General features: G+C 32.1%; 3 protein-coding genes across 6 annotated transcripts in view; all 3 read left to right on the top strand.

Annotated features, from left to right (window-relative positions):
• Positions 1-604: 604 nt before the first annotated feature.
• LOC105136020 (homeobox-leucine zipper protein HAT14) lies at positions 605-2,154 on the top strand. Its single transcript, XM_011041165.1, has 4 exons — positions 605-1,121; positions 1,240-1,538; positions 1,689-1,768; positions 1,867-2,154. The coding sequence occupies exons 1-4, from the start codon at positions 833-835 to the stop codon at positions 1,946-1,948; spliced, it is 750 nt and encodes a 249-aa protein (XP_011039467.1). The 5' UTR covers positions 605-832; the 3' UTR covers positions 1,949-2,154.
• A 6,535-nt stretch (positions 2,155-8,689) lies between these two features.
• Positions 8,690-13,756, top strand: LOC105136019 (protein FAR1-RELATED SEQUENCE 12-like). 4 transcript variants are annotated; one of them, XM_011041163.1, is made up of 8 exons: positions 8,690-9,259; positions 9,591-11,607; positions 11,694-11,938; positions 12,122-12,198; positions 12,665-12,693; positions 12,724-12,824; positions 12,974-13,053; positions 13,159-13,446. In XM_011041163.1, the coding sequence occupies exons 1-8, from the start codon at positions 8,873-8,875 to the stop codon at positions 13,238-13,240; spliced, it is 3,018 nt and encodes a 1,005-aa protein (XP_011039465.1). In that variant the 5' UTR covers positions 8,690-8,872; the 3' UTR covers positions 13,241-13,446. The 4 variants fall into 4 exon arrangements, with proteins under 4 accessions (XP_011039465.1, XP_011039466.1, XP_011039464.1 ...); XM_011041164.1 differs by having other exon boundaries at positions 9,591-9,665; positions 9,717-11,607; positions 12,665-12,824; XM_011041162.1 differs by lacking the exon at positions 13,159-13,446 and adding an exon at positions 13,716-13,756 and having other exon boundaries at positions 12,665-12,824; positions 12,974-13,135.
• A 4,919-nt stretch (positions 13,757-18,675) lies between these two features.
• The window catches only part of LOC105136080 (uncharacterized), a 2,485-nt gene continuing 2,330 nt past the window's right edge, over positions 18,676-18,830 (top strand). The window contains exon 1 of the mRNA XM_011041268.1: positions 18,676-18,734. Within this exon, the coding sequence (XP_011039570.1) occupies positions 18,676-18,734 (59 nt within the window). The remainder of the gene's footprint in view (positions 18,735-18,830) is intronic.

Consider the following 18,830-nt stretch of genomic DNA (forward strand, 5'->3'; position numbering starts at 1 on the left):
ATTATTGTGGGTGCGTGGCCCTTTATCGGCGAGAGCACAATAATTTGAAAGATTAGGAGGTAATAATCGAATTATTTAAATGTAATACTTCCCTTTGATAGTCTCTACAGTGTTTCGTAACATCATCACGTATCTCATGTCCTAAACAATAATTATTCTTTGCAACAAAAAAGGAAAAAGAAGAAGGGAAAGAGGTGGCCATACCACTTGAGCTAAGCTTGATCAAAGATTATCTCCATCTCAAACTTATTAAATGGATAAGTATGAAGTGTAGCATGTAGATGTGCGTACTTGTGCACAGAAGAAGAAAACAGGGAAAGTTAAGAGTTAGGTTGCCTTGTGCCTAATAAAAATTGCCCCACTACATTTTCTTTTCAAATGCCAACGATTTATATATCAAATTAGATACTACCAATCATTTATCATTGTTTCTCAATAAAGTCAAATATACTTCATTTTTCCATTTCATTCCTCCTTAAAATAATCAACCATATGGTTTAAAGCTTGATTGTTTTCTATTTTTTAATTTTAGAAATCTCTCTCTCTCTCTCTCTCTCTCTATATATATATATATATAGATATATATATATCTATGTATTTGTGTCTCGTGTATGGACCGTTGTTTTTTTTATAGATTCACGTGTGTTTGTCAACCTGGATTTGTCGGTCAATCCTTACACCCGCAGGGGCAATAAATATAAAGGCACACGGTCTGAAGAGGGAGATCTGTAATTCTGTGTGTTTGTTTTCATTTCAGAAAGACAATAATACATAGGGGTTTTTTTTTCTCTCTTCAAAAACCGTTGAAAGCTCATCTTTACTGTTCCAGAATATGGAGCTGGCCTTGAGTCTAGGTGATACATCAAAGCCTTTCAAGTTTCTTGACAAAACCCCAAAGTTATCAAGCAAAGATCTTGGGTTTTGCATGGGCTTAGGGAGTGGTTTTCCTGCAACAACAAGATCACAAGACAAACTAGGTAGCCATGAAAGTAACTATCAAGACGATGAAAGACGGGTATCATCAGATCCACCACTTCAACTTGATCTTTTGCCTTTCTCTCCTGTTCCTCGTGGACATCAGGCTCCTTCCAGGATTCGCTTTCCATGGCTGGCAGATAACTGTAACGTCACTTTGGACTAAAATATTTTTTTATCAGCTCTGTAACAGTTTTTAAGATTTGGGTTATGTTATTTTTTTAATCACTAGTTGATTCTTGGCTTGGTTTTGAATTTTTGCAGTGGAGTCTGAACCTGGTTCAACCGATGCAGCAGGGAGAGGGTTTGACGTGAACAGGTTGTCCATGGATGATGCTGATGAAGGAGCGGCGATTTCGTCGCCAAATAGTGCAGCGTCGTCCTTTCAAATGGATTTTGGGATTAGAAGTGGGAGAGACCGTAAGAGAGATTTAGAGGCTATTGATGCTGAGAGAGCAAGTGATGATGAAGAGAACGGTTTGACAAGGAAGAAACTAAGGCTCTCTAAAGAACAATCAGCTTTTCTTGAAGAGAGCTTCAAAGAGCACAATACCCTCAATCCTGTAAGTCATCATATCTTGAAGAATATCAAATGATTTCTTGATTTTATTTCTAACCAAATTACAAAAATCTCATGGCTTTACTAATCTTGTCGAACTTGTTTAATTAGAGTTTAGCACTGAATGAAGTTTCTCTTTCTTACAATCATGCAGAAGCAAAAGCTAGCTTTAGCAAAGCAATTGAATCTTCGTCCTCGCCAGGTGGAAGTGTGGTTTCAGAATCGAAGGGCAAGGTGCCTTTCTTTGACAGTATTGTATGTTGAGAAACGATTTTGTTTTAGAAAAATATATTTTTAGAATGAATTTAGCTTTTGTTTTGAATGATATACAGGACAAAATTGAAGCAGACAGAAGTAGATTGTGAGTCTTTAGAGAGATTCTGCGGGTTTGAAAGAGATTTTGGGTATTTTTAGTTTCATTTAGTAATATGGGGCAGGGAAAGTTTGAAAGAGTGGCTGATATACTTTGACTGATGATCTCATGAGGTTGTAGAAGAGATTTGGATAAAATCTAGGCCTCAATTTTGTGGGAAGATAATTTACCACCTGATGTATTTAATGGATTTTTGTATTGAATACAGTTTGGAGGATTATTTATTACTTCTCATTCTCTTGGATTATTTCTCTTTAACTTGTTCTGCAGTGCTCCTATGATTTAATGGTTGATATGTATACTTCATCATTTATTATTCTCTGCCTCTTGAGTAAAGAGAGCAAGATCAGATTGTCTCGGATGAGTTTGAAATGGAGGCCTTCACACGTTGTTTGCAAAGAAATTTGAAAACATTAGAAATTATTGAGGTTGTTGGCAAGCAACAGCCTGAGGATATTGACCAAATTTATGTTTGCCACGCTAAGGATGCTTGAATGTCATGCCTTCAAATCATTTCATTCGTTGATGCGTGATGACTTCTCTCACTAAATGCTCATGTTGGTTAGCGCAAGCCATTTCCTTGTTCAAAGGAAGGAAATCGTCTGTATTTCGTTGATTTTTTTAATTTTACAAATCATGTATGCTCTCCCATTTAGTGAAAACAAACTATTCAATTTAATCGTGGTCTATTCTGAAATTTAAATTAAGTAGAGAGCACTGGTTTACAGGGTATGTATAGCCTCCAATAAATGTTTTGGGTAATGTTTATTTTTGTGATGAAAGATATTTAAAAACATTGGATTTTTTTTTAGTTTTAAATTATTATTTTTGTATTTTTGAATCATTTTTATATGTTAAAAATATATTTTAAAAAAACTTATTTTAATGTATTTTAAGGAAAAAAGTATTTTGAAAAAAAGGGTTTTTAAATTGAAAAAAAAAATCTAGACATAAAAAATCATTTGACATTATTATTAAATGTAGTTCAATTATGAAACCTTGAAACCTTTAAATTTAAATCTTTGTTTAATTTAAAATTAAAATTAAATTATATAAAAATAGTCCTGATATGATATAAATAACTTCTAAAAAAACATGATTTAACTTAAAAAAAAATTAAGATTTTTTTAATATAAAATAATAATATATTGGATCAATTAAGACTCTACAACTTAATTGTTAAATTCATGCAATTTAATTGTTAAATTCATGATTCAAGAAATGGACTCCACTAAGTTTAAGACTTTTGTATTTAAATTTTTTTTTTTTACATAATTATATAAAAATAAAATTAAATATTTTTAAAATTGAGTACAAATTAAATATCAGGATATTTGTTTAAAATTGCAATATTCTGATAAAAAGAAATAAAAAAATTATACAAAAATATCAAAACCATTGAATGATAAATATAAGAAAAAATAACAAAAAGAAAAGGAAGAAGAAAGATGAAAACGATAAGAAAGAGAGAGAAGTCACCTTTTTTAGTGTTCATATGAATAGTGAAGGATATAGATGATTATTTTCGTTTTGGTTTGGTTTTCATAAAAAAAGTAACTAAAGTGAATTTTAAAAAAACCGAAATGAAACTGGTTTAAACCAACAGGTTTTGTTTGGCTTGTTTTTTAGAACAAAAATCGATTCAAACCGACCTGTTTCGTTTTGACTTTTTTTTTTGTTTGGAATGATTTTTTTAATTTCAGACTTATAAAAAATCAAGATGATTTTTTTAATATGAAATAGTGATACGTTGGATCGACCTAGGCTTTGCAACTTAATTGTTAAATCCTTGATCCAAGTAATGAACTCCACTAAGTTTAAGATCTTTGTATTTTCAAAACTCTTTTTTACATAATTATACAAAAATAAAATTAAATACTTTTAAAATTGAGTACAAATTAAATATCAAAAAATTTATTTATCACCTGCAATATCCTTATAAAAAGAAATCAAAAAAATTTATAAAACAAATTTCAAAACCATTGAGCGATAAATATAAGGAAAAATAACAAAAAAGAAGAAGATGAAAATGATAAGGAAGAGAGAGAAGTCATCTCTTTTAGTGTTCATATGAATAGTGATGGATAGAGATGATAATTTTCATTTTTGTTTGGCTTTTATAAAAAAAAAAATAATCAAATTGAATTCTAAAAAATTCTAAATAAAAACGGTTCAAACCTACCAGTTTTGTTTTGACTCGTTTTTGATTTGACTCAGTTTTTTTAGTTTCAAGCTGATAAAACTGAACCAAACTAATTTATTTTTTAAAATTTTAATAATTTTTTTTCACGATTTAATTCTTTCAATTATTTTTTTCTAGTTTTTTAAGTTTAATAGGTTTTTTGTTTTTTTGTTCACCCGTGTAGAAGGAGATGTGAGGCATCCCGAGTTTTTTAGTACAGAAAATATGGTCTTGACTACCCATCATCACTTCTAAATGTTGGTTGAGGTTTTAGTTAGCTTCTCATGAAGCCCTACTAAAATGTTTGTTCGGTTGTAATCATACGTTTTGAAGAGTCATTTTTCAGGTGCCAACAATTTCTTGAAAGTCCTTGTTGTCTTAAGGAGTTAATGTCAACAAATTACTCCTATTATTTATCTTCCCCAGAGTCCAGACTCGTGAAACTGAATCACGGAATGTCTGAATATTCAAATACATTAGCCATGCTAAGAAACACACTAGTTGCTTGGTGGTTTCGTTTTGCATTGACAAAAAATGATTACTGGTCTAAATTTCTTTACCATAAGTGTTTTTTAGACGGTAGTAATGGTTAATTTTTAAAGTATTTTTTATTTAAAGATATATTAAAATAATATTTTATTTTTTAAAAAATTAATCTTGATATCGATATCGATGGATCAAAATGATTTAAAAACATCATATAAATATTAATTTGAATCAAATAAAAAATAAAAAAATTTAATTTTTTTAAAAATTATTTTACAAATACAAAAATATATAGGGTCATAATTAAAATTAGAACCGGTGACATATGGGCTAGATCAAAAACCAGTCATTGGATAAAATAAATGTGTGCAAGATAAAATATTTGAAATAATAATTAAAAATTCAACAAGTGTATTAGATTAAATAAATTGACCACCATATAGGTTAACAAATGAAAATAATTTGGTATGACTTGTTCAACTCCACGACCCAAAAGTTAATTAGCCATCTTGTTCAAATGACGATTTGGATATTAAAAAAATACATGTTTTTATCATTTTAATCTTTGCCTAACTCCAACTTAAATATAAGATAACAAACTATACGAAGGATTAAATAAATAAATAAATGCGATAATTTTCAAAAATAATTTTTATTTAATTATATAGTAATTAAAATAAATATTTATAAAAATTTGAAATATTCAAAAATTTAAAGAGAAAATATATTTTTTCAGTTGAATTTTCCATTACTCATTTATATATTTTTATTTTCTTGACAAAAACATCTTTTTTATTAACAATTTTGTTTTTTTTTAATAAAATTAAAAGACAATTAGATTGAATATTTAGAAGGATATCAATAATTTAAATTAAGAAGTGAAAAGATTATTTCTAGAGGTAAAAAGTCCCATTTTTTTATTAATTTATTTTTTTGGATCAAAACAAACTTTTTATTACTAGCATTTTTTATTAAAAAAGTTTCAAATGAAAATAAAAAAATAATGTCATCATAAGTTTTATTTGGCTATATGAAAAAAAAAATCAAAGAATAACTCATTCATGGAAATCATATAAAAAACAAGAAAAACAATTTAATTCCCTTTAAATATTCATGTGCAATTTTATTTTTATAATCTATTACATATTAAACTCATATATAATTTTCAAAAAACAATTATGACAAATATAAACATAAAAGGTCTAAGCTCGTTTAAAAAATATGGCATAATTGGATGATTTTTAATTAGTATTGTAATTATTAATTTAAACAAGAATTTATTTTGTGATCCTACAAGACTTCTTCCACTTGCCTGGCTTTGAAAAACAAAAGATTCATTTGAAGTATGTTTGAGGTTATTTTTGAAATAATTTTTTGTGTTAAAATATGATGATATTTTTTTAATTTTAAAAAATTATTTTTCACACCATCACATGATTTGAAAACACTAAAAATATATTAATTTAAAATAAATAAAAAATAAAATATTTTTATTTTTTAAAAAAATATTTTTAAAATAAAAAAATAAAGAGGCTCTAACCCGGCATGCCTATATATATATATATTTTAATAAACGGGACAATCGAAAAGTGATGAATTTAAAATTTAAGGAATGAAATGGGGACAATCGAAAAATGATGAATTTAAAATTTAAGGAATGAAATGGAAAATCATAAAAATGCAACAACCAATTATAACCAATTATCAAAAAATTAAAAAAAAACAGAACAAAACTTTGAGATGCAAACAATGGTTGTACGTGTAGGGGTGCAGTGAAAAGCTGTTGTCAACTATATACTTTATAATTATAATTATATGTGTCCATTGCCAATCATATATTTTATAAATACAATTCCCTCATCAAGCCCATATAATCCGAAGAAGAAAGACAGCCTTATGGAGTAAATAGTTAATTGACGTTTATCTGTGTCTCCGACAACAAGCCTCAAAAAGCAAACTGTTGTTAAGAACACTGTATTGAAGTCCAAATAATATGGGCTGTTCTGAAAAAAGCGTGTGGAAATTTTAAAACTCTGAGCTGCTGCCCAGAGACCAACCCAACATTGCAGCATACAAAACATCAGTAAAGGTATAAGCCTAGTCCATCTCGCTTTAAATGTCAAGAACGTATTTATCACACAGCCGCTCGTGCTCGTGCACTGGGAATGCTATCGGCTTCCTGGGCTCGCAGCATGAATCAGGCTAACCCCAATTCTCCAAACCAGGCCTACTTGGCTACATTTGTGGCGAAAATCCTTTATAGAAGGAACCGTGCTATGCCCATGTTGGATTTTATTTCAAATTTAAGAGTGAACAATAAAAGGGAACGTCAATTAAAGCTTTTGATGCTTGCTAAATTGCGTGAAAAGGGAGTGGTTTCAAGCATCCTAGGAGCTGGATAATATGTTGAACCGATTCAACCAGATCAATCCTTAAAAAAACAACTATAAATAGAATATTTTTTCTAATCTTAAACCTAAAACTTAAACTTTGCTCTCTACATTCCCTGCACATAAAAGCAGCCACCCTCCCCTTCTCTATGCATCCCTCCTCCTTGATTGAAGAAGGAGATTGAGTTGGTGCTGCATTCCTTACACACAAGATCAGCCACCACTTCCTTCTTTATGCATCCCTCCCCTCACCCTCCCTTTCTCTCTGCATCTCTCCCCTCCCCTTCTCTATGCATCTCTCCTCTTTGATTGGAGAAAGAGACTAAGATGGTGCAGCTGGGTTGGATCGATCGTCATAAGATGGTGCAGCTGGGTTGGATCAATCGTCATTAAGAGTAAGTTTAAGGTTTTTTCTTTGCAGGTGTGTGGTGGTGGCTCCAAAACGAAGTGGAGGGAAGATTGGAAAGGAAAAAAAGAGAATTTTTTAAACTAGTGTATAAGGGTTTGACCCTTCCTCTTTGATTTGTTCCTTCTTTTCAAATAATAATGTTTTGATTATTTTACATTTTAACAACAGATATCTTTTGATATTTTCTTTATATTTGTTGTTCTCCAGTCAAATGACTCCTGTTCTATCCTTTTGTTTCGTGTATCTTTTTGTAAAGTTTAATTTTTGTACAAAGATCTAACAAAAAGAAAATTGGGGTTGAATTTCTGGATATCACGCATGCCCAATTAATTTAAAAAAGAACCATACCTGTTGAGAAAGCAAAAATTTCTTAGAAAATACACAAAAAACACAGATCTGTAAAATTAGAAATAAAACAAAAAGAAAATCCCTAAAAAAATATAATAAGTGAAAAAACTAAGAAATAATTTTCGGTTTATATTGGTTTGGAAAGAAAAAAAACCAAACCGGACCGAACCGAATATGGTCGGTTTGAACCGGTTTTCGGTTCGGTTCGGTTCAAAAACTTGAAAAAAAATAATTTCGGTTCAATTACTTATTTTAGCTCAAAACCGGACTGAACTGAAAATGTTCACCCCTAGAAGAAAGGATGCGGGTGAGGGTTACGGGCTTTTAGTGCCAAAAAGACTGGATTACGAAACTGTATAATTGTTTATCTGGCTTGGAAGTATAGTTATAATTATTTTTTAAATAGTTTTGTATTAAAATATATGTTAATAATATTTTTTTATTTTTTAAAAATTATTTTTGATATTAATATATTAAAAAATTTAATAATATATTAATTTAAAATTAATAAAAAATATTTTTTTAAATTATTTTTAAAATATAAAAACAAACAAGTCATAAAATTTCAAAAGTAGCCTTAACTCCTCACATGGATAATTGAATCGAGACCTTTCACAATTTAAACAGTTTAGTGGCCAAGCATAATTATTTTCAAAGTAATTTTTTCTTAAAAAATTTTTTAAAAATATTTTTTTAATTTTTAAAAAATTATTTTTAATGTCAATATATTAAAACAATTTAAAATATATAAAAAATAATTTCTTATAAATTACTGTTTGGAACATCATTCCAAATACTACCGTCACCGAAGTGTTGAAAGTGTTAATTCAACTTTTGCAAGTCACGTTGACGTGGAGTCGGCTTCCCCCAAATATTCCATGTTATAAAATGTATTTCCTTGCATGGACACTTATACAAGACCACCATCTTTTAAAATCAGGTTCACTCCAGACTACTGAATGTTAATTTCTTTTTTTAAAAAAAAAACAAGACCACCAAATTGGTCTCATATTGGTACACTCCCTTTTCATTGGTGTTATCGTCTGCGCAGCTTCTGCTCTGACATTTTTTCTACTATAAAAACATAGCTAATTTCTGCAGGGTTTAGATAGAACCCGAATTGAGAGAGCTTTGCAACGCCTTTTCATCGATGGCTGAAACACTTGATCTTAATTCTGGACCTGACCTTTCAACCAGCCCTACTGATCCCTCTCAACCTTCAGTTGTTAACTTCTGGTACCAAATACTCAAAAGCAATCAAGAGTACCTGCAGCATACTCTGCGGCCTTCAACTTCGAGGCTGGATAGTGAATGGGGACATGTTTTTGACAAGTCCTCTAAGAAGAAGAGACAGAGGATGGACACAAACAGCGGTGCTGGCAGTGGAGTAAATAGTGCTAGTGATCTATCAGAGGCTCTGTCTGCTGTTTCTGCAGCTCTGAGTTTATCGTCGTCTGCTTCTTCTGGAGTAAGAGATCAATGGGAGAAAGAGGGGGCTGAATTCATTAGGAAAGGCGTTGAAGAACTTCAAGATGAGGTAACAAGCATCTCTCCCTGACATGACATCGATGTTGTTAATTACGTCTAGTATTGTAAATACTAGATACAAATCCTACCTGACCTCGCATCTGAGCGCTAAATTCATCCTTCTTTTCTCATAGTAGAAAAAATTTGATTTGAATTATGTTAACTCCAACTGAAGGGATTTTGATCCGAGCAGTGCATATATAGGCCATTTATTCTTTCTTTCTATCTTTTTTTCCTTCGTGTGTGCCAATTGAGACATTAGTGGTTTGAGATTTACACAGTTGTTTGCCAACATATGATCGAGGTTTTGTTTTGTTTTGTTTATTTATTCGTGTAATCAGATGGTGGATAATTCAAACGAAAACCCAATCAGTTTTGACATTCAATCATTGTCGTCAGAGAGCAGTGAGGATGATGTGCCCCTATCAGATAGCAATGAAAATAACAGTGAGATACCGTCTACGTGGGCTTCTGAAGCGAATGGAGAAACATGGAAAAGTAATTCTCAAGTGCCAGAACTTGGGATGGTCTTCTCTTCTGAGGAGGAGGCTTACGAATTTTACAAAAGCTACGCTGATGAAATTGGTTTCAACGTAAGAAAAGGAAAGGTGCAACGGTTAACAAACAAAGCTATTAGAAAACGGTACTTTTTCTGTTCAAGAGAAGGGTTTCGACTAAAGAAGAAACTCTCAAAAATTACCAAGTATAAGAGGAAAGAGACACGAACAGGTTGCAATGCCAAGATCCATTGCACGGTGGAAAATGGGAAATGGGTGATCTCCCAAGTTTCTCTTGAGCACAATCATCCCCTGGAAGATCGAAAGCGGGTGATAGGATCACACACCAAAACCAACTCTGAGGCTCCTTTAATGATTAGCCCCGATAATGAAGCTGAGATGGCCAAAGATGTAGGGAACAAGGGCGTACAGTCGTCCAATATGGGCTGCACTGTTTGTGTTCCCGATAAAAGAATAAATAGGTTGCAACCTGAAGCTGCTCAATGCTTATTAAATTATTTCAGGCGTATGCAAGTGGAGGATCTATCCTTCTTCTATGCAGTTCAACTTGACTCTAATGGGTACACAACAAATTTCTTCTGGAGGGATGGCAGGTCTAAGGTAGACTATGACTACTTTGGTGATGTTCTTATTCTGGACAAAACATTTAGGATTGAGGAACATAACATCATCTGTGCTCCTCTTTGGGGACTGAATCATCATCGGCAGCAAGTCCTTTTTGGATGTGCTTTCTTGCTGAATGAAAGCACTGACTCATTTGTTTGGCTGTTAGAGACTTTTATGGAAGCTATGGACAGGCATCAACCGAAAACAATTTTTACCGACGAGAATGAGCTGATGGTTGATGCAGTAAAGGCGGTGTTGCCTGACGCAGAACATCGAATTGGTATCTGGTATATCCGCCAAAATGCATTAAAGCACCTTTCCGCATTGTATATGCAACCTCGTTTTGAGATTCTCTTCAGCAAATGCATCTCTGATTGCCAAACAGAGGAGGAATTTGAGTCGAGGTGGGAGTCGTTACTGGAGCGATTCGATATTTCTGAAAACCCATGGCTTAGTAGTCTGTACAAGTCAAGAGAAAGATGGGCTTGTGTGCTTATCAAGAAAACCTTCTGTGCAGGTCTACAACATGGTGAGAACATCAAAAGTGTTTTCCAAAATCCTAAGAATGAGAACGTGGGTCTATTAGAGTTCGCCCAACAATATCTGGAAGTGGTGAAGAGAAGACGCTTTGAAGAGCTAGACGAAGATTTTCAATGCAATGGAACTGCCCAGGTGACAATTTTAACTAGTAGTGCAATTGAGAGACAAGCAGCGGATATATACACGCGCACATTGTTCAAAACATTTCAGGAAGAGTTTCTGAAATGTTTATCAGTGACAATAGAAGAAACCGCCAGTAATGAGACAATTACCACATACAAGCTGACAGAGGAAGGCCACAAGGAGAGCGTTGTGGAATTCAATTGCTTAGACTCTAGAGTTGCTTGCAGTTGCAAGAAGTTTGAATCTTTTGGCATTTTATGTGTCCACGCCTTGAAGGTACTGAATGCAAGAAATATCTTTCATATACCCCACAAATACGTATTAAAGAGGTGGACAAAATCTGCAAAATGTGGTGTGCCATATGAATATGAACAGGAGATGGCTGACGAGATGAAGCAGCAGACAGTGAATTTGCTTATGCACAAAACTTTGAATGTCTTTACTAAAAGTGTGGCAATTGAGGATAGCAAGAAGATAGCTGGGGACTATCTGGGAAAGACATTAGAACAGATAGAAGATGTTCTAAGAGCAAAGAAGGCAGATCATCTTGAAGTGATAGACATGAGCAGGGGTATGATTTAGTTTATGTTCAATTCATTATCACTTTGTTTTGACTCGATAGTGTTTCCTTACACTAAATGTCCTTTTCCGAAACAGGTTCGAGCAATGGATTGGGAAAACAGCCTGGGATTGGTTTGTTCTCACCGTCACTTCAAGTGGAATCTGGGATTGCTACTAATGATGATGGCCATAGGGGCATTAGAGACTCGGAAGTCGACACCGCAAAAACAAGTGATTACGAAGAGAACCAGTTGATCAGGAGGAAACTCGGGCTTTCTAAGAAGCAATCTCATACACTACAAGAGATCTTCAAAATACACAATCCCTGCACCCCCAGCACAGTAAGAAAAAAGCTAGCAGAGTCCCACAGAGGTTTAGAAAATAAAACATCCAATAAAGAAAATCTCAAAACCTTAAAGAAACAGATGGATCTTTATGGTTATGTTCTTAACTACTTGTTGCTAAGATACATGTATATTTTTCTTTTCAATTTCTTTCTAATTAAGTGCATTTAACTTCTGCAGCTGCGTTTGGCTTTAGCTGGACAGTTGAAACTTGATCCTGTCATAGTGGATGATTGGTTTCGGATGAAAAGAGAAAGGTAGTTTCATCTTTTTATTTTGTGTCCTGACATCAAGCCCAAAATAAATAGGAGTAAATAAATAAATAAAAGGAAGCTTCTATTCCAAAATGTGAAAAACTAAATGAATTGATTTCATTAACACGAGGACAAAGAACAATAGGATCTAGTCCTTGGTACATAGCTTACACTAGATTCTAAACAGTTTTGAATTAAATCAGACCCCAATTATAGCAGATGCAAAACATATTAGCCTGTTTAACAGCAATTTAACGTAAAGGAGAACATTGCAATCCATTTCTAACAGGAAAACCAATAGATTGAACTGTGCTAGTTGGAGATGACCACTGATTATCATGCATTCTAGAGTTTCTTTGCTTACTTGAAAAATAAAGGGCAGGCATAGCAAGAGATCCTTAGAATCCCAGAGATCAAATTATTTTTAGAATGAATTTGTGATGTAGGTTTTGTTTTGAATGATATACAGGACAAAATTGAAGCAGACAGAAGCTATTGATGCTGAGAGAGCAAGTTCAAGAGCAAGAAATGATGAAGAGAACGGTTTGACAAGGAAGAAACTAAGGCTTTCTAAAGAACAATCAGCTTTTCTTGAAGAGAGCTTCAAAGAGCACAATACCCTCCATCCTGTAAGTCATCATATCTTGAAGAATATCAAATGATTTCTTGATTTCATTTCTAACTAATTCCCAAAAATCTCATGGGTTTACTAATCTTGTGGAAGTTGTTTAATTAGAGTTTAGCATGTATGAAGTTTCTCTTTCTTACAATCATGCAGAAGCAAAAGCTAGCTTTAGCAAAGCAGTTGAATCTTCGTCCTCGCCAAGTGGAAGTGTGGTTTCAGAATCGAAGGGCAAGGTGCCTTTCTTTGACAGTATTGTATGTTGAGAAACGATTTTGTTTTAGAAAAATATATTTTTAGAATGAATTTGTGATTTAGGTGTTGTTTTGAATGATATGCAGGACAAAATTGAAGCAGACAGAAGTAGATTGTGAGTCTTTAGAGAGATTCTGCGGGTTTGAAAGAGATTTTGGGTATTTTTAGTTTCATTTAGTAATATGGGGCAGGGAAAGTTTGAAAGAGTGGCTGATATACTTTGACTGATGATCTCATGAGGTTGTAGAAGAGATTTGGATAAAATCTAGGCCTCAATTTTGTGGGAAGATAATTTACCACCTGATGTATTTAATGGATTTTTGTATTGAATACAGTTTGGAGGATTATTTATTACTTCTCATTCTCTTGGATTATTTCTCTTTAACTTGTTCTGCAGTGCTCCTATGATTTAATGGTTGATATGTATACTTCATCATTTATTATTCTCTGCCTCTTGAGTAAAGAGAGCAAGATCAGATTGTCTCGGATGAGTTTGAAATGGAGGCCTTCACACGTTGTTTGCAAAGAAATTTGAAAACATTAGAAATTATTGAGGCTTACTTGAAAAATAAAGGGCAGGCATAGCAAGAGATCCTTAGAATCCCAGAGATCAAATTATTTTTAGAATGAATTTGTGATGTAGGTTTTGTTTTGAATGATATACAGGACAAAATTGAAGCAGACGGAGGCTATTGATGCTGAGAGAGCAAGTTCAAGGCAAAATTTGTCATCATGATTTGAGACTGCCATTTGCCTCAGGAAAGGGAAGCAGCTGGAACAAATGGTCCATCGTGCAATTCCCACTCTAAGAAGACTTAAAAGAAGCACCACCATTGAGCTTGAAGGTTGCCTTGTGATCTGTGAGAATTTTGAGCTTTTGTAATCTGCCTGGCTTTCTCTTCCAAAATCATTCCATTGTGACCTAAACTACTAACATTAGCTGGTCCAGATACAAGAAGGTAGTTTACGGACACTTGTTCAGTGTTTGGTCCGTGAATATCGAATGAACCTACAAGGAATATCCAAGCAAATCTCTGATGATTTTTGTATAAAACTCAGTTTATCTTTCCACTGAATAACGTATCCACAATCACTTATTTTGTTTCATGTTTTTATACCCTTGTCAGGGGGTTCTGGCACGAAGGGTGGACAAGGACTTGGCACCGATAGTATTGATGGAAAGATTACTGTTTATAATATACACCAAGATAGAATTTGACAATTTGAAATAAATTTCCAGATATAATAGTGCAGAATGTAGCTCTTAAGATAATAGAAGTACTAGATAAAAGGTGTGTTAGCATAAAACAACCTTTCTACATGCAGCTTCCTGCTACCACTCTCACCATGTGTCCTTCATGTGAGCGCGTGGCCACCACTACCACTTCCTCTTCTGGCACCACCACCACCACCACCAACCCATCCACCACCACCACCACTAGCACCACCAACTCTAAACCATTGTCACTACCTGCTAAGCCTCGGTTATTTCCCTTGTCACATGGCCAGGTCCAACCTCACCATGCTGCTTCATGACTCACTATGACTAATTTTTTGAAAAAAAAGAACACAAAATGAAAGACTGGAAAAGAGTTTTCCCCCCCTTCCCCGTGTGTAAATAGCTTGGCTTTGGTGATTTTCTTTGTTCCTATCATGATTAGTTTCATTTAGTAATATGGGGCAGGGAAAGTTTGAAAGAGTGGCTGATATACTTTGACTGATGATCTCATGAGGTTGTAGAAGAGATTTGGATAAAATCTAGGCCTCAATTTTGTGGGAAGATAATTTACCACCTGATGTATTTAATGGATTTTTGTATTGAATACAGTTTGGAGGATTATTTATTACTTCTCATTCTCTTGGATTAGTTCTCTTTTACTAGTTCTGCAGTGCTCCTATGATCTAATGGTTGATATGTATATTTCATCATTTATTATTCCTCTGCCTCTTGCCTAGTAAAGAGAGCAAGATCAGATTGTCTGGGATGAGTTTGAATTGGAGGCCTCCACACCGGTTTTGCAAAGAAATTTGAAAACATTAGAAATTATTGAGGTTGTTGGCAAGCAACAGCCTGAGGATATTGACCAAATTTATGTTTGCCACGCTAAGGATGCTTGAATGCCACGCCTTCAAATCATTTCATTCGTTGATGCATGATGACTTCGCTCACTGTAAATGATCGTGTTGGTTGGGGCAAGCCATTGCCTTGTTCAAAGGAAGGAAATCGTCTGTATTTCGTTGATTTTTTTATTTTTTTTTATAATTTTAGAGAGCACTAGTTTACAGGGTATGTTGTGCCTCGGATAAATGATCTGGGTACTGTTTGTTTTTGTGATGGAAAAAATTGATTTTTTTAAGTTTTAAATTTTATTTTTGTATATTTAGATTATTTTGATATGTTGATGTTAAAAATAATTTTTTTTAAAAAAAATATTTTGATATATTTCCAAGTAAAAAAATATTTTCAAAAATAATTATTACCCAATGTTATACGAGTTTTTAAATTGAAAAAAAAAAGTTTAAGACATAGAGAATTATTTGATATTATTATTAAATCTAGTTCAGTTGTTTAACCTTAAAACTTGAATGTTTGACTAACTCAGATTTAAAATTATGTCATATGAAAGTTGTTCTTACATAATCTTGATAATTAGTAAAAAATATAGTTTGACTTTAAAAAAAATCAAGATGATTTTTTTTAATATGTAATAGTTACGTATTAGATTGAACCAGGCTCCGCGACTCAACTTGTTAAATTTATGATCCAAGTGATGAGCTTCATTGAGTTTAAGACCTTTGTATTTTCGAAACTTTTTTTATTTAATTATACGATAAAAAAGTTAGATACAAGTAAAATTGAGTACAAACCAAATATTATGACATTTGTTGAGACTACAATATTTTTATAAAAAAATAAAAATAATTTATAAAATAAAAATTTATAATGTGAAATAAAAAGACAATAATATATTATATTGACCCGGGTTATCACGTAAAATTTACGATTAAGATAATGGGCATGACCACAACAAATTAGTCTAGTTAGATAATTTATCTTTTTCTTTCATTTCTTATTCTTTTCTTGATTGGATCTTAATTGATCTCAAGTTGGATTAAATCTGGAATTAAATTAAAGTTATAAAAAATTCAAAGATAAAATTTTAAAAATATTATATTATATTGATCTTATTCTAAATTAACTTATCAAATTTATAATTTATGTCACGGAGATAATCCTAATAAGGTAACAGTTTAGGCAACATGCATCTTTCCTTTTGTCATCCCTTGCTCTGTAATGAGTCGCTAATGAGATAGCAAATACAAGAAGTCCCACTTGAGTAAAATTTAGCAGCAAATGTTTATGCCATTGTTTTTTTGGTAAAAGATGAACGTCAATGTTCAGGTGGCCAGTCACAATATTTTCTGCCCTATTTTCCTGCTTTCAAGGTGATCTTGCTTTTTGGTAAACCATGTATGTACCATTTGCTGAAAAATGAGCATGACGACCATATTCATCTCGTGCTCGTTTGGATAATAATGATCCTGACACTTTACAGCAGGTGGCATTCGATACCTATATATTTATACATTCTATGAATTAAATGATGTTTCTAGGTTCATAAACTAAGAGAAGATTAAGGATAAAATCTGTCAACAGAGAAAAGACCGAGGAGATCAATACCTCTTGTGCAGAAAAAATGTAGCAGTGAGTTCACATGATTGAGTAAACAGCATAATGCTTAGATTTTGAAAATTATGCTTTCACTAAGGGGATGTATATTTAATAGTAAGTGGTTTTTATGAAAAGTAATTTTTAAATTTTTGTGTGTTTATTTATTATTAAAAAAATTAATTAATGAAAAATATTTTGTAATAAAAAAATTTAACTTGGTTTCTAGAAAAGTGTTTTCCTTTTATTTTAAGCGGAAAACACTTTCCTAAAGTTGTGAAAAATTTAGAAATATCGTTATTTGTTAATTATATCAAATTTGATCCTCAATTTTTTTATTACTATATATATATATATATATATATATATTTTGTTTTATATATTGAATCTAATTTTTATATTAACTTTAGTCCTTATTTTTATAATTGTTATATGCTTTTCCCTTATCATTTTTTTTTATTAAAATTTGTTATCTATCAAATTTGGTCCTCATTCTTTTGATTGTTACTTATTTTATTTGAAATAATTTATGAAATGTTAATTATTATTATTTTAATTTTTTTATTTGTTAGATTTGATCTCTATTATTTTGATTATTATTTATTTTATTTGAAATAATTTATGAAATTATATTTTTTTCAATTTCATTCTCATTTAACCTTTTAATTTTTAAGATTTGTTCCTCATTATTTTAATAAACTTGACAAAAATAAAACATTAATAAATTATTTTTCAGCTCATTTTCTATGATATAACCAAATATTGAAAAGTATTTTCTAACTTATTTTTCATTACACTACTAAATATTAAAAAAATAATTTATTTTTAAAAATTTATTTTTTTAAAATTCACTTTTCAAGTAAATTATTTTCTAGCAAATAAATTATTATCTGTTTTTTTATCCCAAGACACTAGACCAGCAAAAATAGACAAGTTTTAAGTCTGTATTACTTCCCTTATTCCTGTCTTGCGAGGGTAAATCTTCAAATTATTTGGTCACTTAATGTTAGGATCATCTGGTTCTAATAGCTGAAACTAGATTTCAGGATCATCGCTACAGAATGAAAATTGAGCAGCTGAAACTAGTACTCCACTGTTGTTTAACTTGCATTTTTGTTTTTTCAAAGAAGAAGGAGAAGAAGAAACGTGGGCCACCTATAATAATGGGTTAGTCTGTCTTCCTACTGGACGGGATTACTAAGTCCTACTTTTGATAATGAGCTCCATACTATCCTATATTAATTTTGAGGAGCCCATCCTGCTTTCACGGCCTGCTCCACGAAGACATCGCAAGATAGAGCTCCAAACTCCAGTTTACAAATGTTGTCTACTTGGATGTTTTTTCTTCTTCTTCTTCTTTTTCTTCAAATTCTCCTATCTGAATTTTATTTTTGATTTACTAAATTGGTTTTTCTTCAAATTATATATCAAAAAATTCAAAACATTAATTTAAATCTATTTTTTATATAATAAACTTTATACAATTCAGGTTTTAGACAATTAATATATTATTGAATTAAACAAATTAAAAGAAAAAAAGAATTTCTGGTACCTTGAAATTTTCTTCGCTTAGTTAAAAGAGATATAATAAGAGTCCAATACGTAGGTATTGGCAACTTAGGTGATAAAAAAAAAAAATTAAGCTAATTTCTCAGGTCAATATAGAAGGAGACTTGTGGCAGTCCCGTATAGATTATGAAGTGGTCTTAGGACCATCTATAAATGTGTGGACGACTTGTGAGTCGTGCTTGGCATTAAGAAACCCCTTTTTTCCATGTTCTGTGTAGTTTTGACATTCTCAAATTCCAAGTCTAAAAACAATCGGCTAGTTTTGTTAGAACTTAACGCGATATCAATGACTCCTTGATCTCGTATCTTTCTGTATTTTCTTTTTATTTTAACTCTCCAAACAAATAGTTGAGTGTTTCAGAAAATGATCCTCAAACCAGTTATAGTGCCCAAGGTTCCAATGAGAGCTTGCGGAACAACTTGGTCTCTAGGAATCAAGTTGAGGCATCAGCCAACTTGTTCTCTAAGAATCAAGATGAGGCATCAACATGTGAATGGGGGGGGGGGGGGGGGAAGGGA

This window comes from Populus euphratica, unplaced genomic scaffold (genome assembly GCF_000495115.2).
Source record: "Populus euphratica unplaced genomic scaffold, PopEup_1.0 scaffold156.1, whole genome shotgun sequence".
Lineage (NCBI taxonomy): Eukaryota > Viridiplantae > Streptophyta > Magnoliopsida > Malpighiales > Salicaceae > Populus > Populus euphratica.

Coding starts and splice junctions, on each gene's coding strand:
- LOC105136020 (XM_011041165.1), top strand. CDS start 833: ATGGAGCTGGCCTTGAGTCTAGGTGATACATCAAAGCCTTTCAAGTTT. Junction 1,122..1,239: donor TCCATGGCTGGCAGATAACT/GTAACGTCACTT, acceptor GAATTTTTGCAG/TGGAGTCTGAACCTGGTTCA. Junction 1,539..1,688: donor AGCACAATACCCTCAATCCT/GTAAGTCATCAT, acceptor ACAATCATGCAG/AAGCAAAAGCTAGCTTTAGC.
- LOC105136019 (XM_011041161.1), top strand. CDS start 8,873: ATGGCTGAAACACTTGATCTTAATTCTGGACCTGACCTTTCAACCAGC. Junction 12,199..12,664: donor TTTCGGATGAAAAGAGAAAG/GTAGTTTCATCT, acceptor AATGATATACAG/GACAAAATTGAAGCAGACAG. Junction 12,825..12,973: donor AGCACAATACCCTCCATCCT/GTAAGTCATCAT, acceptor ACAATCATGCAG/AAGCAAAAGCTAGCTTTAGC.